Source organism: Cucumis sativus, chromosome 2, assembly GCF_000004075.3.
Source record: "Cucumis sativus cultivar 9930 chromosome 2, Cucumber_9930_V3, whole genome shotgun sequence".
Classification (NCBI taxonomy): domain Eukaryota; kingdom Viridiplantae; phylum Streptophyta; class Magnoliopsida; order Cucurbitales; family Cucurbitaceae; genus Cucumis; species Cucumis sativus.
The window spans coordinates 18,146,658-18,173,840 of NC_026656.2; the positions used below are offsets into that span (position 1 = coordinate 18,146,658).

At 35.7% G+C, this 27,183-nt stretch overlaps 5 protein-coding genes across 6 annotated transcripts; 3 read left to right on the forward strand and 2 right to left on the reverse strand.

The window, feature by feature from the left end:
• LOC101203243 (probable E3 ubiquitin-protein ligase RHG1A) lies at nt 1–6,265 on the forward strand. Of its 2 annotated transcripts, XM_004142820.3 has the most exons (6): nt 1–386; nt 1,988–3,786; nt 4,602–4,655; nt 5,286–5,384; nt 5,473–5,613; nt 5,728–5,897. In XM_004142820.3, the coding sequence occupies exons 2-6, from the start codon at nt 2,077–2,079 to the stop codon at nt 5,863–5,865; spliced, it is 2,142 nt and encodes a 713-aa protein (XP_004142868.1). In that variant the 5' UTR covers nt 1–386; nt 1,988–2,076; the 3' UTR covers nt 5,866–5,897. The 2 variants fall into 2 exon arrangements, with proteins under 2 accessions (XP_004142868.1, XP_031736574.1); XM_031880714.1 differs by lacking the exon at nt 4,602–4,655 and having other exon boundaries at nt 5,728–6,265.
• A 1,772-nt stretch (nt 6,266–8,037) lies between these two features.
• LOC105434642 (transcription factor SPATULA) lies at nt 8,038–11,519 on the forward strand. The gene is made up of 6 exons (XM_011651277.2): nt 8,038–8,892; nt 8,964–9,059; nt 9,168–9,233; nt 9,316–9,381; nt 10,530–10,853; nt 10,928–11,519. The coding sequence occupies exons 1-6, from the start codon at nt 8,371–8,373 to the stop codon at nt 10,991–10,993; spliced, it is 1,140 nt and encodes a 379-aa protein (XP_011649579.1). The 5' UTR covers nt 8,038–8,370; the 3' UTR covers nt 10,994–11,519.
• Nucleotides 11,520–13,713: 2,194 nt separating this feature from the next.
• LOC101203008 (probable serine/threonine-protein kinase At1g01540) lies at nt 13,714–16,752 on the forward strand. The gene is made up of 7 exons (XM_011651276.2): nt 13,714–14,757; nt 14,925–15,029; nt 15,139–15,261; nt 15,363–15,533; nt 15,637–15,766; nt 15,871–16,080; nt 16,312–16,752. Exons 1-7 carry the CDS (start codon nt 14,114–14,116, stop codon nt 16,492–16,494), a joined length of 1,566 nt encoding a protein of 521 aa, XP_011649578.1. The 5' UTR covers nt 13,714–14,113; the 3' UTR covers nt 16,495–16,752.
• Nucleotides 16,753–18,737: 1,985 nt separating this feature from the next.
• LOC101203733 (ADP,ATP carrier protein 1, mitochondrial-like) lies at nt 18,738–21,655 on the reverse strand. The gene is made up of 4 exons (XM_031881532.1): nt 21,501–21,655; nt 19,969–20,485; nt 19,510–19,881; nt 18,738–19,389 (listed from the first exon to the last, which is right to left on the reverse strand). Exons 2-4 carry the CDS (start codon nt 20,470–20,472, stop codon nt 19,093–19,095), a joined length of 1,173 nt encoding a protein of 390 aa, XP_031737392.1. The 5' UTR covers nt 20,473–20,485; nt 21,501–21,655; the 3' UTR covers nt 18,738–19,092.
• A 2,087-nt stretch (nt 21,656–23,742) lies between these two features.
• On the reverse strand, nt 23,743–26,670 carry LOC101203484 (ADP,ATP carrier protein 1, mitochondrial). Its single transcript, XM_004142821.3, has 4 exons — nt 26,518–26,670; nt 25,026–25,542; nt 24,551–24,922; nt 23,743–24,430 (listed from the first exon to the last, which is right to left on the reverse strand). The coding sequence occupies exons 2-4, from the start codon at nt 25,527–25,529 to the stop codon at nt 24,134–24,136; spliced, it is 1,173 nt and encodes a 390-aa protein (XP_004142869.3). The 5' UTR covers nt 25,530–25,542; nt 26,518–26,670; the 3' UTR covers nt 23,743–24,133.
• Nucleotides 26,671–27,183: the final 513 nt, after the last annotated feature.

Consider the following 27,183-nt stretch of genomic DNA (forward strand, 5'->3'; position numbering starts at 1 on the left):
AAATTCTCTGTCTGAAGATGGGAACGCCTTGGCTTTGCCCTTCTGGCTATGGATGGACTGTTTACTCTAATCTCTCCTCTCTCTCTCTCTCTCTCCTTTTTAATATTTTTGTTCTGGGTTAATTCTTAAAATTAAAGATTACTACCCTTTTAATCTTGGACATGGTCTTTTGTCTACCTCACATCCCCCACCTTTCCCTCACCCATTACTCGGTGGGTTTTGTTACCTCCCACTTTCATCTTGTGGGAGATTGTCAAACTTAAACCTTTTCTTCTCCTTCACTTCCCATTTACGGATTACTTCTTGGGTTTTCTTCTCAGATCCTTCTTCATAGATCGACCCCTTTTTTTCCCCTTTTCAAATTTCAAATTTCCCCATCTCTTTTGGTAAGTTTTTCTTTTCTTTTCTTCCTTCTTCTTAGGTTGATCGGTTCTTGTTGATGGATGATTCAATAATCGAATGTTTGATCTTTGAGGTTTTCGTTTCTTTTTCGCCTGAGGTTTTTTAATGCGTTAATAGAATTAGAGGATAATATGAATACTGTTCAGACATCATATATGATATGTTCTTACGTTTTTTTAAAAAGAAATTTTAAAATTATATATCTTTTTTTTTTTTTGGATTTTGTTAAAGGGTATATCAAAGGGTGAAAGGGTTTGGCTTTGACTTCTTCAATCTGAATTTTGAACTAATCTTATCGGTGACTTCGGCGATGATGGTTCTTCTAACCACGCCAAAGTTTATGGACATAAGTTGAGCGCCTTTGATTTCTCCGCCTTCATCAGTGCTATTTTCTAGGTTGTTTTTGGTGTTGAAAGTTCTCATTTTTCAGTTTTTTATTTTATTTTATTATATATATAATATTGAGGCTGGGGTTAAGCTGTTTGCCTAATCTGTGAGCCCGATTTTTATTGATTCTGGGATTTAGTTCTGTAGCGTTCGATGCCTTTTCGTTTCTCCTCTTGTGGGTGGGATATGTTTTAGATGCTTTGTTGAGTTCTAAAACCACAATTTTTGGTTTCATTTCCTCCTTTGACATTTGAGCCAGTTACAGGACTTGATGAGATTTTGTACTGTTTCATGATGTCAATGTGACAATGTCGCCATTGTTGCCAGCCCTCTTCTACGGATAGGAATCTGTAAATGTGTAATTTAATCTGCAATTGATTGCATGTTAGAAATGTTTCGTTTGAAGTGAACATTCTGCACCACGTTATAACACCTCTGTCATTGGTCATTCTCACAAGTCGTTTCTGGGTGCTTACATTCTTAATTTGAATGGTTTCTCCACTTCATCTCATTTTCTTTATTTCGGTGATGAATTGTTGTATGCATTTCTATGCATGATATGGGACTGCGATTTCTCCAGGTATTAGAGATTTCTTCCAGTGTTACATTGTTACCAAATGCCAAAATCAGCATTTCTTTGGCATCTCTAAGTTCTAGCTGTTGATTTCTCCTTATAATTTAGAAGTTTCCTTGTTCTGATTAGGTTTCATCTCTAGCTGATATCACTCAAAGGAATTAGAGGTTTCAAAATATGTTAAATTTTGTAATAATCTTATTACATTTAGTTGTTTGTATGGGAAATGTATCGAAGGTTGATTTATAGGAAGCAAGTGTTGTTTAGTAGTATTAAGCTCTTAGCTTGCATTGTTGTTGCTAGCCATTAAACTGGATTAGAGAAAACGAGTACTGTTTGGGGTTCGGTTGTGCAGATTTTGTGATTTATTGTCAGTTTGGAATCTTTTCTTTTACCTTCATCTATTCTTGTTCCACATTCCTATACTCGTCTAGAAATTGCTTTGAATGCTGGCAAATAGTACTTGATACTTTGGTTTAAGTATCAAGAGTCTTTGTGCCAATAAAAATATTGTGTTCGATCATGGAGTTTATTTGTTTGACAGATCTAGCATGCTAACTTGTAATGTTGTATGAAGCTCTTTAACTTCTTGTTCTAATTGGCTTTTTGTTTCATTGGTTTCAGATTCAATCAAGTGTATGTGGCTTCGTTTGTTGTCTGGAAAACTTTTTTGACCTGGCTCATATTTGATAGAGAAATTTACATTTTCTCTAATGCAAGGGCAAAGGAGTAGTATTGGTTCTTTGTCAGAAACAATAAACTTTGAACATGGATCTTCATCAAATAATCCTGGTAACCAACCAGTATACTGGAATAATGTGTGGAATCCAGCAGAGAACCGAATACCAGATTATTTATTACCTACTTCTGATGTAAATTCTGGATATGTAAGCTCTGTGAGCCATGAGCAACGAAGTTTGAGCAGATGGAGCTTGGGTGAACCTAGCTCTTGTGATATGCAAACTGAGATGCTGCCTGATGAGCAGAAAGCTGAAATTGGATGGTCTTCAATGGCTCGTGATGCAGATGGTCCTGTTACTGAAAACCGACTCTGTGAGCCATCAAATAATCCTTCACTGGGTCATGTGAATCTGAGCCCACTGATTATACAAAATTCTAATTCTAATTCTAATGCTATTCCTCATAATCTCAACTTAAATTCAAGTTTTGTTAGTCATGGAGGTGACAATAGCAGAGTTAATGAAGGTACTAACGTGTATAAATCTAGTGGACCAGAGGAAGGGAGGATTTTATGTTCTAATGCGTCTGATCCTCTTCTACTTCCTTCTGGAAATAGTGGACTTCCGGTGGTTGGAAATGATGGTAGACCAGGCTCTTCCTTGGATGGCCGGCGAGCACCCTGCAAAAGAAAATCTATTGAAGGAAATGTTGCACAGTCCTCCCTAAGTGGAAGCAGCAACTACTCACAACATATTGAAAGTGGATCAGAAGCCCATCTTCCAGTGTTCCCTGGTCGCTACAACACAGGCAGTAGGTTAAGCATACCTCCTCCACCAGCACGAATGAATCAGGCCCCTGTACGAGGTGCAGGTGAACTAACTTCCAACAGCTTCTCTGAGTCAATTGTTGCTGAAAGCTCAGACAGTTCTCAAAGAAACTACCGTATAAGGATTAGTTCATCAAATGCACCAGATTCTTTTGCATCGGCAGGAACTGCTGTTAGGCATCCTGGGCCACCATCTTCCCAGCTGCCAGGTAGACTTCTACCTGCTGAGCATATACTAGACTTGAGGCCAGCACCAGCTGTAGACAATGTATCAGCTCAAGGTCAGCCAATTATGATACATGTGCCTGCTTTACCTCGAAGTTTGCAACCATATAGGTGGAATGGAAGCTCTTCTTCCAGAAGTGGCAGTTCATCAAGCTCTGCAGGGGAGAGGCAGGTGGTGCAACGTGAAGAGGTGAGACCAAGCAGCATGGGAAGAAACGTATCCGAACATCCTATGTTTGTCCCGGCAAATGAGCTGAGGGGTTTGGTTCGGAGTCCATCAAGTAGAGCTTTAGCATCTTCGAACTTGTCCATTCCTGGAAATGTTGCTTCTACATCCAGGGTTGGTTCAAGTTCAGGGGTACATCCCTCTTCTGGACCTTGGATTCCTCCTGAGAGTTCTCCTACACAGTTTCCCAGGAGGTTAACAGAATATGTTCGTAGGCAGTTATTTGCTTCTGCTACAAATGAGTCTGGAGGAAGGACAAGTAATTATTCACAGCGTTCAGGTTCTACTTCTGCCCAGGAGATGGTCCTTTCATCTGGATCTGGCCGCCGGGGGCACCATTTATTGCAACCGAGGTCTGCATTATGGATGGAAAGAAGAGGTGACAGTGGACTTGGTCTTCCATATTCATTACGAACTTTGGCTACTTCTGCTGAAGGAAGTGACAATAACAGACTTGTATCTGAGGTATGTTGAATTTTTTAATGGATTAACTGAATGATGACCCTAGGTTCATATGTGTTATATATGCATGCCTGTCTGCATCTGCAGAGATGTTCATTTTGATTGTTGAATCTTGTGAACATCTTTGCTTCCTGAATTCTTTTTAATGCCAATCCCTCCCGTTGTTTAATCGATCAATTTTTTTATTATATTGTCTCTTAAAAGTTGCAATACTTTCATGTCTACTGGAGAAACTTTAGATGTTGTGGGTGTCACGACTTTTATGCTTGGGACTGCATATCCGTGAATTACATATGCTAGTGTGATCAACTTTGCTCCTTCAAAAGCATGATGGGAATTTTTAAAATAAATTCCCATGTTCACCAACTCTGATGCCCTGTCAACAAGAAAGAGAGGGGGGAAGTCAGGGTGAGGGAGGAACTACTGTATGACTATCTAAGTACCTTCCTCATTTAATGCAAGCCCTTATGAATTGAAAATTGCTATTCTGAAATTGCTGGATAAAATTTTTCTGGGACCGCAAGCTTTTCTATATGACTATCTAAGTAACTTTCTGGAGATTGCGTCCACTAGGATGGTGTTTGCTGGACTACAAACTGCAGTCAAATTCTTTGGGAAATCCTTCTCAGCATAAGTTACCTTTTATTAACAATTTTTTTTTCCTCCAATTCTAAGTAATCTTACATTACAAGTATGTTGGGTTGTGCTGTAAACAAGATTTGATGGATTATGATGCTGTCTTCAACAGTTCAGTTTTCTGTTGGTATTCAAACTTTGGTTGATTCTTAGAAGCTCACATGCTATTGTTTTGTCTGCAGCACCTTCGTAATGTCTTGGGCCTTGTTCGCAGGGGTGAAAGCTTACGAGTTGAGGTAGGAACCTTATTGGTGCTGTATCATGGTCAGTTGATGGCAAAGTTGCATGATTGTATTGAGATACAGGCAGTCGTTTAGTTACATGTTTCATTTTTGTTTAGATTGGTTACAATGTGTAAATGGTGGTGAACAGCTACTTTGTTTTGTTCACATTCAGTTGCATTTGGGATAAAGCTAAATGGTTCACTTAGTTGATATGAAATAGACTTGATTTGATGATGGTCTAGGACAGGATCTTGTATTTCTCCCCTCCATGGCTTTGGACTTTCTCTAGGGCTTTTGATTTTACAATGTACCAATGTTATTGTAGCAATACATTTTTTATTATTATTGTTATTATTTGTTTGGAGTGGGGGGGGTGGGGGATTCTGGTGGCACCGACTGATACATAGTTTCGTGAGATTTCCCATATTCAAAAGTCCTTGAATTAATAATCGTGAATATTCTCTAAATTTACATGGCGGGGAGGAGGATTTGTGTCAAATTTGAGGAAATTGTGTTCTTCATGGAGACAACTTAGTTTTGTCAACGAGACTTAGTTGAAGTCATTGACTCGACATTTTTAACTCTTGTTTTATAATTATGGTCATCAATACTAATGTTGCTTTATAATTTCTCTTCTGTCAGGATGTGATGATCCTGGACCAATCACTATTTTTTGGGATGGCTGATATTTATGATAGGCACAGGGACATGCGTCTAGACGTTGACAACATGTCGTATGAGGTTTGTCTAAAATACAAACCAACCAACCGATGTATTTTGCACCTTTTTCGTGTTGCCTTGTTCGCGTTTTAACTATGTGAAAGTGCAGGAATTGTTGGCATTGGAAGAGCGTATTGGGAATGTCAACACAGGACTAAACGAAGAGACAATAGTTGCTCGACTGAAACAAAAGAAGCGGGTGAATGCTGTTGACTCACAGGTGGAGGAAGAACCATGCTGTGTTTGTCAGGTTGTAACAGATGTATCTTTTGAGCTGTTATCATTCTTGAAACTGCACAACTTTGTAATGTCTGTCTCCTTCCCTCATTAGCATCCGACTAACAACCCAGCTGATGATTTCCAGGAGGAATACGTGGACGGAGAAGACATTGGAACGCTGGAATGCGGGCATGACTTTCACACAGCATGTATTAAGCAGTGGCTGATGCAAAAGAATCTGTGTCCCATATGCAAAACAACTGGTTTAGCAAGCCGAGAATGAATGAACCTTGGTGTGGTGGTTGCTGCTTAAGAGACAAGGAGTTAAAAAAAAGCAAAGCAACTATGGAATGGAATCAAGGAAGGAAATGCTAGGATGTTGCTTGCCAGTTATCTACCTCTGAAGAACCACATTCAAGTTTCTCTATATACAAGTAGTAGTAAAATTTTTATATAATGCAAGCAATCATTTTTTTAAAAAAAATTTGTTTTGGAAGGGAAGGAAAAGGAAAAAAAAGAAAAAAGAAGAAAAATTCAAGGGTTGTAATTGGCAAGGAATTGTTAGCTTTAAGGTTATGATGGTGATGATGATGATGATGGTCGGTCAAACTAATTAATGTTTACTCCCATTGACATTAGAGATTGTTGGTCTTAATATATCATCGGATTTTTCCATATATTTATTTTATACCTCGCAAAACTTAGTGGTAGTAAGTAGTGAGTATTATTATTGTTGATTTCCAAATTGGAAAAATGGTTTATTATTCCTTCTTCTTTTCGGTAAATATAATGTGTTTGATTTAATTTTGTATTCAGACGCTATGTCCAAAGTCTCCAAAAGGCAACAGAAAAAGAGTAGAATATTTGGTGTTGGTTATATTATGGTTTTGTGTAATAAATTGGAAATAGCCAAACGGTGACGTTTTTGGTTAGGGATAAGACGGTGAATGATACATCATTATTATATCTTTGACTTTATGAATCTGCCATCCTCTCATTTACTTCTCTTTCCTCATCCAATCACTTTTATTGCTCTTTTATTCTCTTCTCTCTCTCTTTTTTCTTTTTAATTCAAATATACTATTACCTTCCCTTTAATTTTATTTTTTATTTCTTCTTTTTTCTTACAAAGAAAATATGTTTCTCCTTTCACTTTAAAGTTATTTGATGATTTCAAATGGAGAGTCCATTATTCACATGTATTCAATAACATCCAATATAGTCATTTTCCCATCAAATATGTATTTGTATACTGATCATATATATATATATATAGGATAATTGTTATGGATGCCAAAAATATTAAAATTATTTACAATTTATAGCAAAAGAAAAAAACATGAATATAAGAGTTTGATTAATTTTGTTACATTTGTAAATTGTTTTAATATTTTGCTATTTTTAGAAATATATATATATATATAACAAAACGATAATAAGATAACTATCCGGAAAATAAACAAAATCTTCTCATACAACAATGCCCAATTTATAGTTGAGGTAATGTTTTCAGTTTTTATTTTTAAATAGTCTACAAGATAACAATAAAAAAATCTCGTAAGTACTTTAAAATTCAACAAAATAAGTGAAAATAAAATGTTGTTTTTTTTGGTTAAATGGTAAATTTATTCATTTCACTGAACTAAAATTTAATTTATAATTTTTAGTTTAACATGAAAATATTGTCATTTGAATTTTGCAGAAGTAACACTTGAAGTCATAAATATAATACTTAAAATAATAAGTCCAATAAATAAGTTAAATTTGTTAATAATATTTATGACAATCATGTGAGAAAAATACAATTAAATGTTTTTTAAAATTCTACTTAAAAAAAATGAAAAATTCTTACAATAAAAACGAACACATGTAAAATTTTCAAAAACAGCTACCCATCCAAAAGTTTAAAACTCAAATAAGGTGATTAACTTCAAATTTAATTTAATCCCTATACGTTGAAGTTTACAGGTACGTGACTTAGCGTCTTAGGTTGGGTGAGGTAACACATCATTTGGTTCATACAACACTTTTATACAGTAATCAATATTGAGAATATCTTCTTGTTTGTCTGAAGAATGGGGTGAGAGAGTTTTGAGTTGTGTAGATTCTAATATTATTTTGTTTAAAAGAAAATTAGGTTTAGTTTTAACTTTCTAATTTGATGTCTATAATGTTTATTCAATAACATTTGAAAATTAGGAGGTGTAGGTACTGAAATGAAACACTTGGTTACGTGAATGAAAATGGTGATGAATGAAAGAAAATGTGAATTTGCATAAAAAAAGGAAGCAGTGAGATTAATTAGATTATTATTAAAAAGAAGACAAAAAGGGAAATTAGGTAAAAGACAAATCCTCTATTTTTGGAAAAGATTGTAAATAAAAGAAAGAATAGGGGAAGTTTTGAAAAAGAAGTAACTGATGGGTTTCTGTAAAGTATAAAAAGAAAGAGAAAAAAGGAAACGACAAAAAGATTAAGGCGGGAGGGGTGGGATTAAGAAGGAAGACGATAAGTTGAACCTCGGGACGCAGACCAGAAGTCAGCAACTTCACAAAAACACCATTAATGACAATCCTTAATCCTTGTTTTTGCTTTCTACCCAACAAAACTAATCATCCAACGCTAAAAGATAAGACGGAATCCAAGAAAAAGTACACACAAACTCAGACCAATACCATACAAATATATAATTCCTTCCACCCCAAACCGTTTCTGCACACAAAGCCAACATACCCAACGTAATCCTTCATTTTTCATCCTTACTTTCAACCCCTTTTGATCCTCAATCATGGCGGATCTCTACGGAACTTCCCCTTCTTCCGATGTTGTGGGTTTGCCCCATGACCCTGAAGATTTCTCTTCTTTCATCAATCACCACCTTCAAACCACTACTTCTTCTGCTTCTTCCCCTTCTTGCGTTTCCTTCAAGAACAAGTTCATGCCCTTGTTGCATTCTCAACCTCCTTGGCACTCTTCGCCGATGTTTTCTCGCCGGCCCGATTCCACCTCTGTTCCCGGTATGTCCTGCATGCTCGATTTTCCCGAGGATCGGCTTCAGTCCAGTCGTGTTTTGAACCACGCTTTGTCGGATTGTAATGTTAGGGATGTGAGATTTGCTGATGCTTCGTATTTGGCTGTGAACTCAACTTGCGGCGGCGTGAAATTGTCGGATCCTGGTGACTTTCTCAAAGAAAGTTCCGACAACGCCTTTTCTTCCTCCGGCGCTGTTGATTCCGATACGAATGCACCGTTGAAGAGAAGGGGTCTTTCGTCTGAAAATGATCTTGGGGATTTCAGTTGCGATAGCGAGGTAACTTCCTGTTTCCTCAAATTTCACCGTTTGAAACTTTTGCTTATCTTGAGTTAATTCGATTCTCTCAGGGTGGGGATTTGCCTGAAGTTCCATCTAGTACTAATCTGCCTCGAAATTCATCGAAGAGAAGTAGAAGCGCTGAGGTCCATAATATGTCGGAGAAGGTCAGTTTCATATTGGGTCCCCGATTTCTAAGCATTCTTGTCTTTAAGTTTAGACTAAGAGCGATTGATTGCTGATATTTTTGCTAATGGTTTCGGTGAGTGGGCCAGAGACGAAGAAGGAGGATCAATGAGAAAATGAAAGCTCTTCAGAACTTAATTCCCAATTCAAACAAGGTATATTTGTCAAATTCAAGACTATGGCGGTTTTGATTACTTTTTAAGTATTTAGAGTTACAATCAGATTGTGGTTTGACAGACGGACAAAGCTTCAATGTTGGATGAAGCAATTGAGTATTTGAAGCAGCTTCAACTTCAAGTCCAGGTGGGTGTCCTTTTTTTTTTGTTTTGTTTTGTTTTGTATGGTTATGTGCCTGAGAATTTGATCACGTTTTTTCACTTTTGTTTGCTATGGAATTATCTCTCTTTATACGTGTACTCGTTCATTTTTATTGGTTTCTAATTACAAATAGTCCATGAATTTGGGCCACAGAATCTTATGTGCTGATATATCAAAAAGTAATGTTCCTTTTGTCCTCATGATATGAGTCAAACGTGCCTGCACTTCGATTTCTGGTTGCATTTCAATCAGAGAACTTTGAATATTCAAACAGTTTCATCCTAATTTTATTTCTGGCCAAACCTTACTAGAGAAAAGCCAATTGATAGTGAAATTTTTTGAGTCTTGAGTGTTGATTATTTTCCAAACCCATGGTTCTGTAGGAGTTCTGTTACTCATTCTGAGAATTATTGGGACATTTTCAGCTGAAAAAGGCTGAAGATCTCCTCCTCCTACCGCCGATTAACACTGTGTGTTTGATTACTTTTCACTCTATCACTATAAGATTATGCTTCGTTTGAGCTTTTCCTAACATAACCAAAATTTTACTTCTTAAGAGAAGATGGTTCACGAAATAGAGGTTTTTTCTTAGCTAACTTACGTTTGAGACAATGATGTCAAAATAATAGATTTCTAGGACCTCATATTCTTTCTTATCACGAATTTGATGGGTGCTTATGAGGAGCAGGAATAATACCTCTCTTGATCATTGTTTTGTCGAAAATTTTCCCTGTTTTAGTTGCTCTTTTTGGGCTATACTAAATCTGATATTGAACTATAAACGAAAACGAAATTACAAGATAATTCAAGAGTCCAAGGTACTTGGACCCTCCGAATCTTGGCAGTACTCTCAGGCCGTAGTAGACTTCACCAAATATTGCCTATCTCCCATCTTCTCCACTCGCTGTATTTACTTAAAACATTCATAACAATCCCTTAATACTCTAATTATTTCCTTAAAACGTTCATAACAATCCCTTAATACTCTAATTATTTACTTAAAACATTCATTTCAAATAATGAGGTTTGGAGCAACTAACAGCTTGTTCCATTTTTTTCTCTCTAGTTGACAGAAATGGTCATAGTTTGATGAACATATTTAAACTTGTTATCAATGACGTTTGGCTTTGCAGATGTTATCAATGAGAAATGGCTTGAGTTTGCAACCAATGTGCTTGCCAGGAATGCTGCAGCCAATTCAACTACCTCAGATGGGGTTGGACTACGATGTAGGAAATGCATTTCTAACATCCCGAAGAGGAATAGATACATCGTCTACTAGGAACGAAGGATGTCCCATGCAATCTACATTCAATCTTACCAACAAATGTAACCTTTCAGATCAGTCAATTGCCATCCCTTCTGTACCAAACACCACAACCTCAGAAACTGCATTCGGTTTTGAACCCACAATTCAGGGTTATGATGGGGAGTTTAACCTGTCCTCCGATTTCAAGGTAACAAACAATATTAACCAGCTTCTTTCTAGGTTAGTGAAATTGGGACCAAATATTTTCTTGGAAATATGCAGGATGGGGAACCAGCCGCACAGTTAGATTGCGCTCAGACGGGGAACGAGTCAACAGACGCTTCTTAGCTGTAGTCCTTTGCAGGATGCTGGTCACTAGAGTATGGCCTTTTTAATGAAGCAATTTCTTTACTTTCCTTGTGGATTTTCAACAACAAACATTATAGAAACTACAAAAAGTTCTATTTTCACACTTACCAGAAAATCTATTGTAGAATAGGTTAACAACATAATCTTGATATTTATGCCTTTGACTCTATATTTTTAAGAAAAAAAACTTCAAGTATTAGTTAGGCAAACATAGAAATGCAGAAATCTACCTGATCTGCTTTGTTTGAAAAGAAAGAGGATAGAAGCTGCCAAATGTTTTTGGGGAGAAGCAAGAAAAAGAAAAAGAAAAAGAATACGGTGGTCCTTCCTTACCTTTACCAATTAGATGCTCTCTATCTGGACTCATTGATGTGAAGTAGATCAATTATTTTGCCTTGTAATGCTGTCAAGAAATGAAAACAAAAAATATGTTGTCTCTTTGCAGGATATTTTTGAGATAAATACCCATTCATAATATACGATAATATCAATTTAACTTTGTTCATATGCTGTTTGATTTTGGTTTAGATTGAAAACTGACCCAAAATAGGGACAAATTGGGCCAAGTTGATATGAAGCCATTTGGCAGAGGGAATATGTCTCATATGATATAATAACAAATCATATGAAATGATTAAAGATGAATTCGAAAGAAAAAGAAGGGAAAAGAAAAGTTTGGGGGTGCCCTTAAAAAAAGGGGAGGGTCTGAAACTTGTTCAGTGGTCAAACTCTATTTTATGGGGAGAGGTAATTAATTATGTAACATTGACTGACACTTCTAATTATTAATTATTACTTAACTAATGAGCTACCCATCCATTATTTTTAGTTAAAGCAGGCGCTGCAGTCAGGCAGACAAGCAGAGTTCTTTAATCAACAATAATATTGTTGGAATAATTTCTTCTCAAGTCTTTTTTTAAAGTTAAAGTTTGTGTTTAATAGGCCATCAACTTAATTTCTCAAGAATGACATTATGTCTATTGTTCAACAGGGTTCTTAGTTTTTATATTTGTCTATAATGAATATGTTGGGGTTCACAATTGAAAGTTTAAGGAATCTTTGATGTTCTGAGGACTAGTTGGACATTTTGCAAAGTTCAGGAACATCAAATAAAAAAATTTCAATTTAGGATCTACACACAAAGATGAGGGTTAAGGGCTAAACTGTCACTAAACATTTTTTAATGATTTCTTTTTTTGGGTGAATTTGATGGCAGCTAAATTATTAATCAGCAGGTTTCTCCTAAAATTCAAGATTATGTTCGTGTGTGTATTTGTATCGATCACATATCATACAAAGAAACAACAATAAGTCTAAAGAAAAAGGAAAGACAACAGCTATAAAGGTCGTATATTTATGTATGAGTCAAATAAACACTAATTCTGGGTTTAGAAAGTTGTTCTTTTACTATTACTGTTGTTATTATTTTACATGATTTTTAAGAAAAATTATCAATCTTGTTAAACTTTTTTTTGGACAAGGCAACTTTAAGTTATGAATGATAACATGGTTTGTCAACAAATTTTGAATTATTTACTTAGAATGTAGAAATCAATTCTTGGATGTAATAATTTCGTTCTGTGAAAATGAATTCTTGGATAGATAAATATATACGTACACACACAAATAAATGGAAGAAACTTTTCTTTTTGGAAAGGAAGTATAAAATAATTATAAACAAGGAAAGTGGTAGGAACACCTTGGGATGATTCTTCCCCCCAACTTTTATTTTTTTTATTGGGTTTTTGTTTGAATAATGTCTACTCTTTTTTTAGAAAATAAGAAAAACACAGATGATAATTCATGTTTTTAAATAGAAAAGGGGAAAAATTTTATTATTCAATGTGATCAAATATGTATCATATCTAACAACCAATTCTTTCTATATTGTATAATTAAAAGAAAAAAAATCGATTATTCTTTATGATCACAAAATAAAAAAAGAAAAAAAAAAGACAATTTATGAATAATTAAAAAATTGAACGCGTAAAAAGCAATAAAGGTATTACCAATTTTCCCCAAAAATCTAAACTCAAAATTTTAGAATATTTCTGTAAAGCCAAATAAAAAGAGGAATATGAATAAATAACTTAACATAGATATCTATTTTTCTAATGAAAAATGCTTTTGGGTACATGCCGACTTGTATTCATCTTGAGTTATCCATTCGAAACTCTATCACAAATTAGAGCAAAATTTATCTAATTCTCTAGAGTTCATTTAATTTTTTTTTTTTTGATATATTTTGTAAATTATTGTTATTATTATGAGAAAGAAAAAAAAGCAAGTTGGTTGTTAGATTTTGAGTCCAACACCTAAAAGAGAAAGAAAAGAAAATTAGAAATGAATAATGGTACTTTGGAAGTAATTATGTAGAGTCTATACTACAATTAATTAAACTCTAGATTTTTGGATTTATCCTTTTCTATTTTCTATTTTTTTTTAATACAAAGTCCGTGATGACTATATTTATATATATGAACAAATTACTTTCAATTAAAAGCTTTACCAATTACACTATCATTATTGTATTGTAGCAATAAGAATCATATACTATAAAAAGAGTATTTGTCACTCTATGTTGTCTTAAGAATTGGGTTAGTTGATTTGCATATTTTATATTATAAGGCTAATGATCTAACAAAGACAATTCAAGCAGTTTACTTACTGAAAACAGTGTATATAAAATAATTGTGGAGAAAGAATCTGCAACGAAAATGGATTTTAGTGAATAAAAATGAAAGAAGGTCGTCTCAAATTCAGAAATCATTTGTAGCTTACCGTGGAATTTCAGATAAAGGCTCACCGGGGAAGAGGGTTCAATAAATGGATGGGCTTTTGTAGGGTTGATTTTTCTTTCTTCTCTTCTCTTCTTCACCATTGTTGAAGATGGAAGTCCCATCATGCCAGCTCTTTCTTTCTCTCTCGCTGTGAACCCCACTGAATGAGTGGAATTTGCAGTTTAGTTTCTTGTCTTCATTTTCGAGATTTATTGTATCCTTTGCTTTTGCCACTCAGCTAATTGTCCTCCTTCTTCTGTGGTTGTCTCCGCCACAAAAACAGTCTTGAAAGGTTTGTAGAACAAGGGGAAGAGGAAAAATGTCTAATTATGCCTTCTTGAATGACCAGCTCTCGAAGCGGACCTCCATTTTCGGTTTGCGTTTGTGGGTTGTTTTGGGTATTTGTGTTGGTGCTGCCATTGTTATTGTTCTCTTCCTCATTTCCTTATGGTTCACTTCCAGGCGTAACAGTTCCAATAAATCTAAACCCTCTTTGAACCCCATTATCCCAAATGTGTCTAAGGAAATCCAGGAAATACGAATTGACCATTCTCGGAACACTACTCATTCTGACCCCAAAGTTCAGTTGGCTTCTAACCCTGAGCCTTTGCCGGAGGCAGAGCCTTTAGCGACGCTGCTTCAGACGGAAGAAGGAAGCCCACCTAGTGGACGCCATAGAATTCACATTGAAATTGGGAAGGACCATCGGATTTCTTACCCAGAGAGAGGTGGCGGTTCGTCCCACGGAAGTGGAGAGGCTCGGTCTGGTGATCAGGCGCCAATGACTGTGCCGGAGGTTTCGCATTTGGGTTGGGGCCATTGGTATACTCTCAGAGAGCTTGAGTATTCTACTAATAGTTTTGCGGATGAAAATGTAATTGGTGAAGGCGGATATGGTATTGTGTACCGTGGGGTTCTTGAGGACAACACCGTGGTTGCCATCAAGAATTTGCTCAATAACAGGTTCTTCTTCTCATTTTATTTCTTTTTTCACATGGATCTTTGTAATTTATCGCAGTTATGTCAATGCAGTACGAGCATTTATCTTATGTTACAAGAATCCACAACTGCAATTGATACATTATGTTGTTCCGCTGGAAGAAATTTTATGCACTATTTCTTGTGTTCAGAGGACAAGCTGAGAAGGAGTTTAAGGTTGAAGTGGAAGCAATTGGACGTGTTCGCCACAAGAATCTGGTGCGTTTGCTTGGCTATTGTGCTGAAGGAGCTCACAGGTATTCTGATTTTCCTCCAAAGTAATCCTGTAGAAGCTTAAGAAACTGTAAACACTCTCTTCTCTAGTTAATTTGAGAACGTGTGTGCATTCTGCTTGTCTTGTTGTAGGATACTTGTCTACGAGTACATTGATAATGGAAACTTGGAACAGTGGCTTCATGGAGAAGTTGGACCTTGTAGCCCTCTAACATGGGACATTCGAATGAATATAATTGTTGGAACAGCGAAAGGGTATGTTCTAAATTGAGTTTGCGTTCACTATTTTGGTTGTAGATAAGTAATATTCTTCAACATCTTGCCATAGTTTTGAGTTTGACTTCATAAAATCACAGGTTAACATACCTCCACGAGGGACTCGAGCCTAAGGTTGTTCACCGTGATATCAAGTCAAGTAACATTTTGCTTGACAAGCAGTGGAATCCAAAGGTCTCTGACTTCGGCCTAGCAAAGCTTTTAGGCTCAGAAAGGAGTTATGTAACAACTCGTGTGATGGGAACTTTCGGGTCAGTCTAAGTTGTAGAGTGAAATGTATTACTTGATTTCTAATTTTGAATTCATGAACTTGACGGAGTAACTTACACAATGCCGACTGGGGTTGTTTTGTAGATACGTAGCTCCAGAATATGCAAGTACTGGCATGTTAAATGAAAAAAGTGATGTATATAGTTTTGGTATCCTCATTATGGAGATAATTTCAGGGAGAAATCCAGTAGATTATAGCCGCCCTTCAGGAGAGGTGTGTTTCTCATCCAGATTATTTGTCATTGCATAACTTGGCCTATACAGGCCTCTGCTTTCACCATTAACTTTTCATGGTTGATTGGTGGATCAAACTTTCAGGTCAACCTAGTTGAGTGGCTTAAAACAATGGTTAGTAATCGAAATGCTGAGGGCGTTCTGGATCCTAAGTTGCCTGAAAAGCCTTCAACAAGGGCACTGAAGCGTGCTCTGTTAGTAGCTTTACGGTGTGTGGATCCTAATGTTCAGAAGAGGCCAAAAATGGGGCATGTAATTCATATGCTTGAAGCAGACGAGTTTCCTTTCCGAGATGTGAGTTAGCAGCATTTCAACTATTACTTAGACCAACTTGATGTGTGGGAATATTTATCTTCATTCCATAAAATTAGTTGCCTCTATAGTCTTGTCTTAAAAGTATTTTACAAAGAATAAGTTAATGAGTTACTTAAGTTAGAAATCTGGTTTATTTGCTTTAAACTATGTATCCGGTTTTTCCTCCTTCCATATCTCATGATCCATCATTGTCTCTCCTCAATATCTCAGGATCGTAGAGTGGGACGAGAACCAGGACGATCACTACTGAAGGAAAAGCTCATGGAAAGGCTTGTGAGTGAATCCGGAGAAAGCAGCGGATATGAAAGTGGAGCAACACAAGCAAGCCGACATCTATGGAGAAAGCAAGAACTTGAAGAACAACAGCCTCGCGAACCTCACACTTTAAGGTGATCTTGTATACCCAACCCACATTATTATCAATCAGGCTACACTCTAAAATGTAAGGATTATTTCTGCAGCCTCTCCCCCTTGCTGTACTGTATCAAACAATCTGTATAATGTTTTGTATCAATCTTTCTCAGTTTTGGGATTCATTCTAATGGTTTATAATCACCAAAATTAGATACCTGTAACTGTAAGTACAACATTTGGAAGGAAAGTTTTTAGTTAAATCTGAAATGCCCTGAATTAAGGATGGTAAAGAGTGAAGATGAGTACTTTTTAGGTTGAAGTTTGGTGGGTGTGATTAGAATCAAATCGGGTCCTACTGAAGTTTTGGTGGGTGTGATTAGAATTAATTGGGGTCCTAGTCTTTCACGAGCATTACTGTTGGGGTGGGGACTTGGGTTTGTGAAGTAGAAGGAAGGAGAACCTTTATTTTTCAGGTTTACAGTAAAGGAACTGTTGTGTGTTTGGATTTTAGAATCTTGGACCACTCTCTTTAAAGTTCTTCGGGTATTGTTACTTGTCAAAAAGTCATTAGATTTCTTTTTTGCTTATTACTTTTGGCATTTCTGTTTTCTACTTCTAAAACTCTGAGTTCTGGTCACTGTTTTACTCTCTCTCTCTCTCTCTCTCTCTCTCGACACACACATGGCATTTCCTATCTTGAATCTTGTTTTTCATTGGTTATGAATTTTGCATGTGCTGAGCATTTATGCTAGTAGGGCAGAAGGCTTATGCCACTTTCCCCTTCAATTGACTCGATGATTGTTCTTTCACTTTCTTAAAGGTTGTTAATTTAATTTTAAACATTTAAGAATGGAAAAGATGATAATTTTACTATATATAGTTTCCCTCTCTACTTTTGATAGTTAAACTCTTGTTAGAAGTAGGAATCACAAATGCACCTTTGATCTCTTTCTAAGACTTTGTTAGAAATAAGAATTGCTTAGCATCATTAAACTCACTTTTCTTATATTCAAAATCAACTATTTCAAAAATTACTCTTAAAAACATTAATATTGTCATAATTTAGACTTTTGCTTACAAATTGTATTCGAAAAGAGATTCGTACAATCTTAGATATGTTTGGTAGGCAAAATTCAAATATGCATTGGTAGGTACTCAAGATTTTGGAAACGATGTTTAAATTCAAATTTACATTTTTCTTTTGAGTTTATTGCAGAGTTAGGGCCTATATCTTAATTTGTTGGGAGGTGTGTGAATGAGCAATGAACAAGGATGCTCTTTTGGGTGAAAAATGAGAACTTAATCCTTATACTTCATCACATTGTCCATACAAAAGATTTTGATGATTCAAGAAAATTGTGAATTATATTGAAAAATTAATAGACTTGAGATGATGCAGAAACGATCTTTTAGAAAATACATCAAGTAAGAATAGCAGTGATAAATAAAACATAGTGAATAATCATCAATAAATAAAGTAAGAATAGAGTTATGAGTAGAAGTAGATATCAAGATATCATGATGAATTAAGCCAAAAAGGTGTATGACATAACATGAATATGAAAAAAATTTAGGGAAGATAAAAGCAAGTTGTTTCACAAGCTTACAAATGATACATCATGGTAGCAGTTTTGTTTTTTCTTTTTAGTATCTTTTTTCCCTTGAGAAATACCTCATGGTAGAGTTTTCATCAAGAAGTCAATAAAAATATTTCTCATGAGCCTCTAATGAATTATAAGGCATATATATCGCTATGAAATTTATATGATCTAGGCAAGAATTTGAGTTTTTTTTAAAGAGTATTTGTGCATTATTGAAATTTAATTGTGTAAAACGTGACAATAATTTTTTTTTTTTTAGAATATAGGCTTTATTATTACAACTTTTCTTTAATTAAAACGAGTTATTAAAGTTTTTATATATTATTAATTTTAAGGTTAAAACATGTGAGTGAATTAGTAAATCTCTGAATAAAAGACAAATATATCAGGTATGCTTTAAATGTTAAAATTGATTCAACTTGTCGAATTTAGATGTAAAAATGGATGCTTTCCAAACTATATTTAGAGTTGCAAATTACTCAAGATGGCCTCAATGTTTTTATTTAACTAGGTTCATTATTTTCTTCACTGTATACGAGCATACTCGTAATTTCATATTTAAGAAAAAACCAATTTACTCGGAATGTTAAAGGTAAAACTACAAAATTCAAACCATAATAAGCAATCAATTCAAATATACCTTTTTCTTTAAGGACGATTCCAATAAGAGAAAAAAAAACAAAGAGAGAAATTGGTTTCATATTTTAATACAAACACAAATGAGCATCCTGAGTTGCAAGTAATTGAAAGTTTAAATTGCGTAAATAAACATAATACAATTCAATCAAAATTACCCGAGAAGTTATTTTGAGATTCTAAAGGGGGTTCAATGTGAAACACATCTAAAAACTCTGCATCTCAGTCCAAAACTAAATTATATCCTTTAAAATGATAATTAATGTTCGGGAATTACTCCCTTCAAAACTAAATTATTGAAGGAAAAAAAATCGCCAGAACCAAGTCTAAAACTCTGGAGACATTTTCATCAACATCTGAAAAATGAATTAACCTTTGCGGTGAGGTTAACCACCTCAGCTTAAGCGCCACCAGATCCGTATTTCTTCCCGAAGACGATCACCTGCAACTTATCGTAACCGGCAAGCACACCAGCACCAGCAACGGCACGGAGAATGTTAGCACCAGCACCCTTGAAGAGAGACTTGGCACCTTCGTTCTTCAAGATCTGAGAGAAGGCATCCATTGAGCTCTTGTACTTCACTGCTTCACCAGATGTCATCATCATTCTTCTACGAACAGTGTCAATTGGGTAGGATGCAAGACCGGCACCGTTGGTGATGAGCCAACCAAGAGCAAAGCTAGCGAAGAAACTATCCTGCTCTCACATAAAAGGTAGAATATAATCAGAACATAGCAATTCAAACATTGGCATTCATTAATGAACTCAATTTATATAATCCCCACAGCAAACAACTAAAACCACTAGCAAACTGACCTGCATCTTCCCGGTCAACAAAACAGGCTTTAGAGAATCGTACATTCCGAAGTATAAACCACGGTACACAATGATACCAACGCAAGAAATGTTAAACCCACGATATAAACCAGCAACACCATCAGACTGCAATGTCTTCCTGTAGACATCAACCAGTCCATTGAATTGCCTTTCTCCACCCTTCTTGGCAGCTTTGGCATCATTTGCCAATCGGGTACGCGCATAGTCAAGAGAGTAAACAAAAAGAAGGGATGAAGCACCGGCTGCACCTCCGGATGCAAGGTTACCAGCAAACCATTTCCAGTAACCATCCCTGTCTTTCTTGAAGTTGAAAAGTCTCTTGAAGTAATCCTTAAAAGCAAAGTTCAATGCCTGGAGCATGTAACCATAAAACAATTAGCTCAAGAAAGTTTAAAAAAATGGAGAGATAAAATTATACAACAGAAGAAAACCACACACTTGAGTGGGGAAATAACGGATGACATTGGCAGTGTTTCCTCTCCACAATGAACCGAAACCCTCCTCTTGCATTGTGCGCTTAAAACAATCACCAATACCCTTGTATGGCTCAGACAAACGTCCAGATTTAATCATCTCATCTTGATTTTGAATTAAGAGTTTGACACGCTCAATCGGGGCAGCAGCTGTTTTGGACACAGCAGCAGACACACCACCCATAAGAAAGTCAAGCATAAAGTTTCCTTTCTCAGCAGGGGCAGCAACAAAAATGGGGGAAGCGGTTGAGGAAACCCTAGAAAGGTCAGTTGTAGCTACACAGGATTGCACAGCAGGATATTGAAAAGCAGCATTGGAATAATTGGTAATCGGTGCACGTCTCTGATAGAGTGCAGGATTTCTAAAGCCATCATCACAAGCCCGGAAACCCGAAGCAACCCTCGACTGAAGGGAGAGCTGACCAGCAACCTTCTGATAGATAGTGGGATGTTGAACCTGATCAGCCATGGCTACTTCTTCCCTGCAATAATTCCCAATGATTTCATCAGATGAGAAATACTCGTTTCAAATTTAGAACAAGAGATGACATTGAGACACCAATACGACAGTAGTGGGCCAGAAGTACAGTTTAGGTAAGGCAGATAGCTATTCAAGGAAAATGAGATCAATAAAGAATCGAAGAACAAAGTTAATATTTTATAAGCATCGTTCAATGTAGCAAATCAAGTACTATAAGTCTTCGTTGAAAACAGAGCTGTAATAACAAATGCCAAGGGTTGAAAAGTAGCAACATGGTCAAGAGTAAAGATCATTTACTAAAACATATAAACCTTAATTCTGTTTTATGAAATATCTAATCGCAATAACAATAACATAAGAAAAAAAAACGTACACAAACACACCAATTTAAGGGTCGGCTCCAAACACTTAAAAGTAAAGAGTAAATGCATCCGTAAGAGCGCAGATTCATAACAAAAAATTCGCTGATCCACAGTAAAACAATAGGAGACAACCAGTACGATAAGAGGTCTCATCAGTCATCGCTAAGAGGCCACACAGTCAGTACATGATGATAATATGCGAGTTTTATAAAAATACAACAAATGAGATTAGATCGGAAAAAATGGGAACACAACAAACCCAAACAGAAACTAGAAAATTCACATCAAAGATTCCGTTCAGAAACTTCAACAGCAGAACTTCGGAAATAGTTAAGGTGAACAGTAAACACTATAAGAGATATATTTAGGAAGAACAGATCTCAATCTAGAAGTAAATATGAGAAAACCAACAGACAAATCCGACAATCTGAAGTCTGTGCGATCAGAAATTTAAGAAATAGCCAAGGATCAGACCCCAGAAGTTTAAAAAATAAAAAATAAAAAAGGAAGCAGAATAAAGACGAATAAGGATCGTTTTTACCAAAGACGAACCGAGAAGAAAGTGAAAGTATGAAGAACTGCCGGATCTGAAGGTGAAATTGAAAGTGATCGGTAGAAGAATTGTGGATCTAAAAGAGAGAAAGAGGAGTATACCTTAGGAGAAAACTGATGGCCGCGAGGGAAACTGGGAGGAGTCTGCCGCGGCTACAATGTCGCGTAGGACGAATGCGAAAACTTCAGGAGAAGAGAGGGTTTCCCGCTGCACCATGGGTCAGTATTAAGGGTTTAAAATGGGCCCTTATTGGGCCTTTATTACCAAAGCCTTTACCATAAGATTTTATGTTCTCCTTTATTTTTAAAAAATCATATTTAAAATAATTACAAATATAAACCAATATTAATGTTACAAATCTATTATTAATAAACAAATATTCACTCATACATAAATTCTACCAAAATATAAATCTATCACTAATACATGCAAAACATAATAAAAATAAAAAATTTAGTGTGTTATTACTCAATAACTTCTTGAACATGTTTTTATTTTTCAAGGTTAGATGGAAGGTTTAAACTTGAATTTTAATTCTTCACATGTCACTTGGACATAGCACTAGAAATAAACTAAAAATTATTGACATAGATATTGATTTTATTCATTAATTAGTGTTGACACATTATTGTGTTTACGTGTCTGATTTTATTGATAAAGTATTATTAATAAAAAATGGTACAAACTTTCATTAACGACTTAGTATAAAGTTGAGAAAATTGAAAAATGGAAGGCCAAATTGATAATTAACTACAAAATTAAGGTTTATATTATATACTTTAAATAATAACAACAATAACAAAGTTGAATAAAATCGTGCTCACTTCTGCACGCCTTTTTTCTTTTTTTATTTTTTATATATTGGTCATAGATTAAACGAAAAGGCATTTCTATAACTAGCCATATGTTAAATTACAATATTAACAACTAGTGTCATAATCCATAATTTAATCAATATATAGTATGTGTTTTCATTATACATAAAAAGGCATTATCAGTTAAACTATAAAATATGTTAAGTTACAATATCAATCTCTAATTTTGTGTTAAGTTACAATATCAATCTCTAATTTTGGTTATTGGTATAATAAATTACCATTGAGATCTCTAAAATTTTGAAACATTTAATATGTTTATGAGCTTTTAATTTCATAACAGTAATGTATTTTTTTTCTAATTACACCAAATACGTATGACTCGTTAGACACCAGTTTTAAACTTTTTTTTTCTTTTTACTTTTTGCTTTTCTGTATAGACATTCACTTTGGACAATATCCATCCCTTTAGTTTCGCCCTCTCTCCCATCATCACTGCTCTTCCATTACACAAACAAACAAACATGAAAGCGAAATTACATATCCATCTTTATTTTGAAATTTGGGCATCACATTCCTCGGAGTAGGTGCAAGACGGACTCAACCCAACTCTAACAGATGCTGGAATTCCTTCGGCCCTTCATCGATTTTCCTCGCAAAAAAGTTGTCTTCATTTGCATTAGAGAGGCCTCCAGCTTAGACCGTGTACAATTCTCACTCCATCCTCATCCAATCCTTCTTAACTGCCACTTTGTTCCAATATTTTCCCATTATGTTTGGGTATTGTTTTGTAATTGAATGTTAAGCAATATGATTCATGATTTAGGGGAAAATATACATTTTTGTCTCTCGCTTTAGATTGAAATACATATATGATTTAGTTATGATTTTTGGAAGAAAAATAGGACACGGCAGAGAGTTTTATTCAATGTGACATAAAAGGGTTCTCATGGGCCGCTGATGAACTATAAAGCATATGTTTGGTATGAAAGTCAGAATTTAGGCGAGAATTTGAGGGGTTTGGCCACTTATTTGATGTGTTCATTGTAGAGCTTGAATGGTCTATTTTGTGCAAATTTGACTTTTATTCAAGTGGTGGCCGGTGGGTTGTTGAAGTTCTTATATATTATTTCTTTTGAAGTTCCAACTAAGTGGGCGAATTAGAAAATTCTGAATAAAATATAAATATTAGTACACTTGAACTATTCATGTTGCCAAATTTAGTGGTGAGAATGGATTAGTTGATTCGAACATTTATTTACATACATAATAATGTTACTTACCAGATTTATACATCTTTTTCGACGTGTTTGAGGATTGTGAAAATGGAATAGAGCTAGAGAATAACAAGGCAAACACAATACTTGTTTGAATGAAAAAAATCAATCATTTGTGCATCTAAATCATATATCTTTGCATTCATTTGCTAACAATTGTTACGTAAAATGCTAATTCTTGATCTCCTCATGCGTACTGAAAGCTGAATAAACTTTGTTGTATGGCTATTCTAAGAACTAAAAAAACAGAGTTAAAAGATTTAAAGGTAGATTGGTTTGATTTTGGAATTTCTAGATCGTAAAACATTCCGTCTACTACAAGCCCCCAGATGAACATCCTCAGTTGTAAAGTAAGTGAAAGTTTCACTTAAATAAACAGAATACAATTAAATCAAAATATCTGAGAAATTATTTTGAGATTCTAATGGGTGATCCCAATGTGAAACACTTCTAAAAGCTCTGCATCTCAGTCGAAAACTAAAGTATAGCCTTTTAATAACTGAAAAGTTTGGGAATTACTCCCTTCAAAACTAAATTATTGAAGGAAAAAAAATGGCCGGAACAAAGTCCAAAACTCTGGAGACATTTTCATCAACATCTGAAAAATGAATAAACCTTTAAGGTGAGGTTAACTACCTCAGCTTATGCGCCACCAGATCCGTATTTCTTCCCGAAGACGATCACCTGCAACTTATCGTAACCGGCAAGCACACCAGCACCAGCAACGGCACGGAGAATGTTAGCACCAGCACCCTTGAAGAGAGACTTGGCACCTTCGTTCTTCAAGATCTGAGAGAAGGCATCCATTGAGCTCTTGTACTTCACTGCTTCACCAGACGTCATCATCATTCTTCTACGAACAGTGTCAATTGGGTAGGATGCGAGACCGGCACCATTGGTGATGAGCCAACCAAGGGCAAAGCTAGCGAAGAAACTATCCTGCACTCACAAAAAAAGTAGAATATAATCAGAACATAGCAATTCAAACATTGGCATCCACTGATGAACCCAATTTATATAATCCCCACAGCAAACAACTAACACCACTAGCAAACTGACCTGCATCTTCCCGGTCAACAAAACAGGCTTTAGAGAATCGTACATTCCGAAGTATAAACCTCGGTACACGATGATACCAACGCAAGAAATGTTAAACCCACGATATAGACCAGCAACACCATCAGACTGCAATGTCTTCCTGTAGACATCAACCAGTCCATTGAATTGCCTTTCTCCACCCTTCTTGGCAGCTTTGGCATCATTTGCCAATCGGGTACGAGCATAGTCAAGAGAGTAAACAAAAAGAAGAGATGAAGCACCAGCTGCACCACCGGATGCCAGGTTACCGGCAAACCATTTCCAGTAACCATCCCTGTCTTTCTTGAAGTTGAAAAGTCTCTTGAAGTAATCCTTAAAAGCAAAGTTCAATGCCTGGAGCAAAAAACCGTAAAACAATTAGCTCAAGAAAGTTGAGAAAATGGAGAGATAAAATTAGCTCAAGAAACAATTAGCTCAACAGAAGAAAACCACTCACTTGAGTGGGGAAATAACGGATGACATTGGCAGTGTTTCCTCTCCACAATGAACCGAAACCCTCCTCTTGCATTGTGCGCTTAAAACAATCACCAATACCCTTGTATGGCTCAGACAAACGTCCGGATTTAATCATCTCATCCTGATTTTGAATTAAGAGTTTGACACGCTCAATGGGGGCAGCAGCTGTCTTGGACACAGCAGCAGACACACCACCCATAAGAAAGTCAAGCATAAAGTTTCCTTTCTCAGCAGGGGCAGCAACAAAAATGGGGGAAGCGGTTGAGGCAACCCTAGAAAGATCAGTTGTAGCTACACAGGATTGCACAGCAGGATATTGAAAAGCAACATTGGAATAATTGGTGATCGGTGCACGTCTCTGATAGAGAGCAGGATTCCTAAGGCCATCATCACTGGCACGAAAACCCGAAGCAACCCTCGACTGAAGAGAGAGCTGACCAGCAACCTTCTGATAGATAGTGGGATGTTGAACCTGATCAGCCATGGCTACTTCTTCCCTGCAATAATTTCCAAAATCCACGTCACATGAGAAATTCTATTTCAAGTTTAGAACAGAAATTAAAGAAAAACTATCCCGACAATAGGCCAAAAGTAGAGATTTTGAAAGGCATAGATAGCTATTAAAGAAAAATGAGATCCTGCAAACCGTGGACACTACTATAAATCTTCGTTGAAAACAGATCTAAAATGACGAATGCCAAGAACGGTTGAAAAATAGCAAGATGGACAAGTATTTAGAGATCGTTTGCAACATAACATATGAACCTTTAATGATTCATCGAAGCCCAATTCGGCAGAACGCAAAATGATTAATAAGATAAGAAAATAAAAACGTATACAAACACATCATTTTAGTCTCCGAATCAAAGCATATAAACCAATGAGGAAATACATCCACAAGAATACAGATTCATAACTAGAAATTTGCTGATCCAGAGTGAAACAACAGGAGACAATCACTATGAGAAGAGGTTTGCTCATCCCTTAGAGTCCACATATTCAATCTATCATGACAATATAAGAGGTGAAAAAAAATACAACGCATGAAAACAGATCGAAAAGAATGTAAACATAACGAAACCGAACCGATACCAGAAAATTCACATAAAATAAAAACAAAAAATAAACTCGTAGTTAAGGTGAACAGTAAACAACAACAGGTAATATATTTCGGAAAAAACAGTATAACAACCATAAATAAATAAACTTGATTTACAGATCTCGATCTAGAAATTAATACGATAAGACCAAGGCACAAATCCGACAAACTGAAGTCCATGGAATCAAAAATTAATGGACTAGCGACGGATCAGATCCCAGAAAAGAGGAGAAGAAAGACGAATAAGGATCGGTTTTACGAAAGACGAACCGGTAAGAAGGTGAAGCTATGAAGAACTAACGGATCTGAGAATGAAATTGAGAGTGATCTGAGAGAGGAGTGGTGTATCTAAAAGAGAGAAAGAAGATTATACCTTAGGAGAAAACTGATGGCCGGGAGGGAATTTTGGAGGAGTCCGCCGCGGCTACAATGTCGCGTTGGAATAAGGCGAATATTTCAGGCGGGGAAAGGCTTTCGCGCTGCAATATAATGTCGGGATTAGGGGTCTAAAATGGGCCGCTATTGGACAACGTTGGGCCTCTATAGGAAAGCCCTTACCCATGAGATTTTGATTATCGACTTTTATGGTTAATTAACGTGTGGACATCTTCTTTGAACATACCGTTAGAAGTTGTGTTAATTAGTATTTAAATATTAGGTTGTGTGTCTAATTCTGTTGATTAAGTGATAATTAAGAATGTTACTATGTTTTTATTAAGTTTTAAAATGTGATAACTAACTATAAGGTTCGGGTTTGTTTTTCATACTTTAAAAAAAACAAGATATTTTTTTCGTAACTAACAGAAAAAAATATAAAGTGAAAAACAACTATCATCTTTTAAAAGATGGTCCACTCATAGAGGATGATCTTCAAGCCAAATGAATATCAATTAATGTGTGTGACATGTGCAACAAAATCGAACAACTGAAGTGACATTGCAATTAATAAAGGCGAAACCTTTGATTTATCTACTCGAATGTAGCTCATATAAGAAGTCAGTAAAATACCTAATATTGTTACCATAGCATGGAATGTAGT

Excerpts from the sequence above, each read along its gene's own strand:
- LOC101203243 (XM_004142820.3), top strand. The coding sequence starts at position 2,077 with ATGCAAGGGCAAAGGAGTAGTATTGGTTCTTTGTCAGAAACAATAAAC. Across the intron at positions 3,787-4,601 it reads ATAACAGACTTGTATCTGAG|CACCTTCGTAATGTCTTGGG; the intron begins GTATGTTGAATT and ends TTTTGTCTGCAG. Across the intron at positions 4,656-5,285 it reads GTGAAAGCTTACGAGTTGAG|GATGTGATGATCCTGGACCA; the intron begins GTAGGAACCTTA and ends CTCTTCTGTCAG.
- LOC105434642 (XM_011651277.2), top strand. The coding sequence starts at position 8,371 with ATGGCGGATCTCTACGGAACTTCCCCTTCTTCCGATGTTGTGGGTTTG. Across the intron at positions 9,060-9,167 it reads TCCATAATATGTCGGAGAAG|AGACGAAGAAGGAGGATCAA; the intron begins GTCAGTTTCATA and ends TGAGTGGGCCAG. Across the intron at positions 9,234-9,315 it reads TAATTCCCAATTCAAACAAG|ACGGACAAAGCTTCAATGTT; the intron begins GTATATTTGTCA and ends GTGGTTTGACAG.
- LOC101203008 (XM_011651276.2), top strand. The coding sequence starts at position 14,114 with ATGTCTAATTATGCCTTCTTGAATGACCAGCTCTCGAAGCGGACCTCC. Across the intron at positions 14,758-14,924 it reads AAGAATTTGCTCAATAACAG|AGGACAAGCTGAGAAGGAGT; the intron begins GTTCTTCTTCTC and ends TCTTGTGTTCAG. Across the intron at positions 16,081-16,311 it reads ACGAGTTTCCTTTCCGAGAT|GATCGTAGAGTGGGACGAGA; the intron begins GTGAGTTAGCAG and ends TCAATATCTCAG.
- LOC101203733 (XM_031881532.1), bottom strand. The coding sequence starts at position 20,472 with ATGGCTGATCAGGTTCAACATCCCACTATCTATCAGAAGGTTGCTGGT. Across the intron at positions 19,882-19,968 it reads TCCGTTATTTCCCCACTCAA|GCATTGAACTTTGCTTTTAA; the intron begins GTGTGTGGTTTT and ends TACATGCTCCAG. Across the intron at positions 19,390-19,509 it reads TGTTGACCGGGAAGATGCAG|GATAGTTTCTTCGCTAGCTT; the intron begins GTCAGTTTGCTA and ends ATGTGAGAGCAG.
- LOC101203484 (XM_004142821.3), bottom strand. The coding sequence starts at position 25,529 with ATGGCTGATCAGGTTCAACATCCCACTATCTATCAGAAGGTTGCTGGT. Across the intron at positions 24,923-25,025 it reads TCCGTTATTTCCCCACTCAA|GCATTGAACTTTGCTTTTAA; the intron begins GTGAGTGGTTTT and ends TTTTTGCTCCAG. Across the intron at positions 24,431-24,550 it reads TGTTGACCGGGAAGATGCAG|GATAGTTTCTTCGCTAGCTT; the intron begins GTCAGTTTGCTA and ends TTGTGAGTGCAG.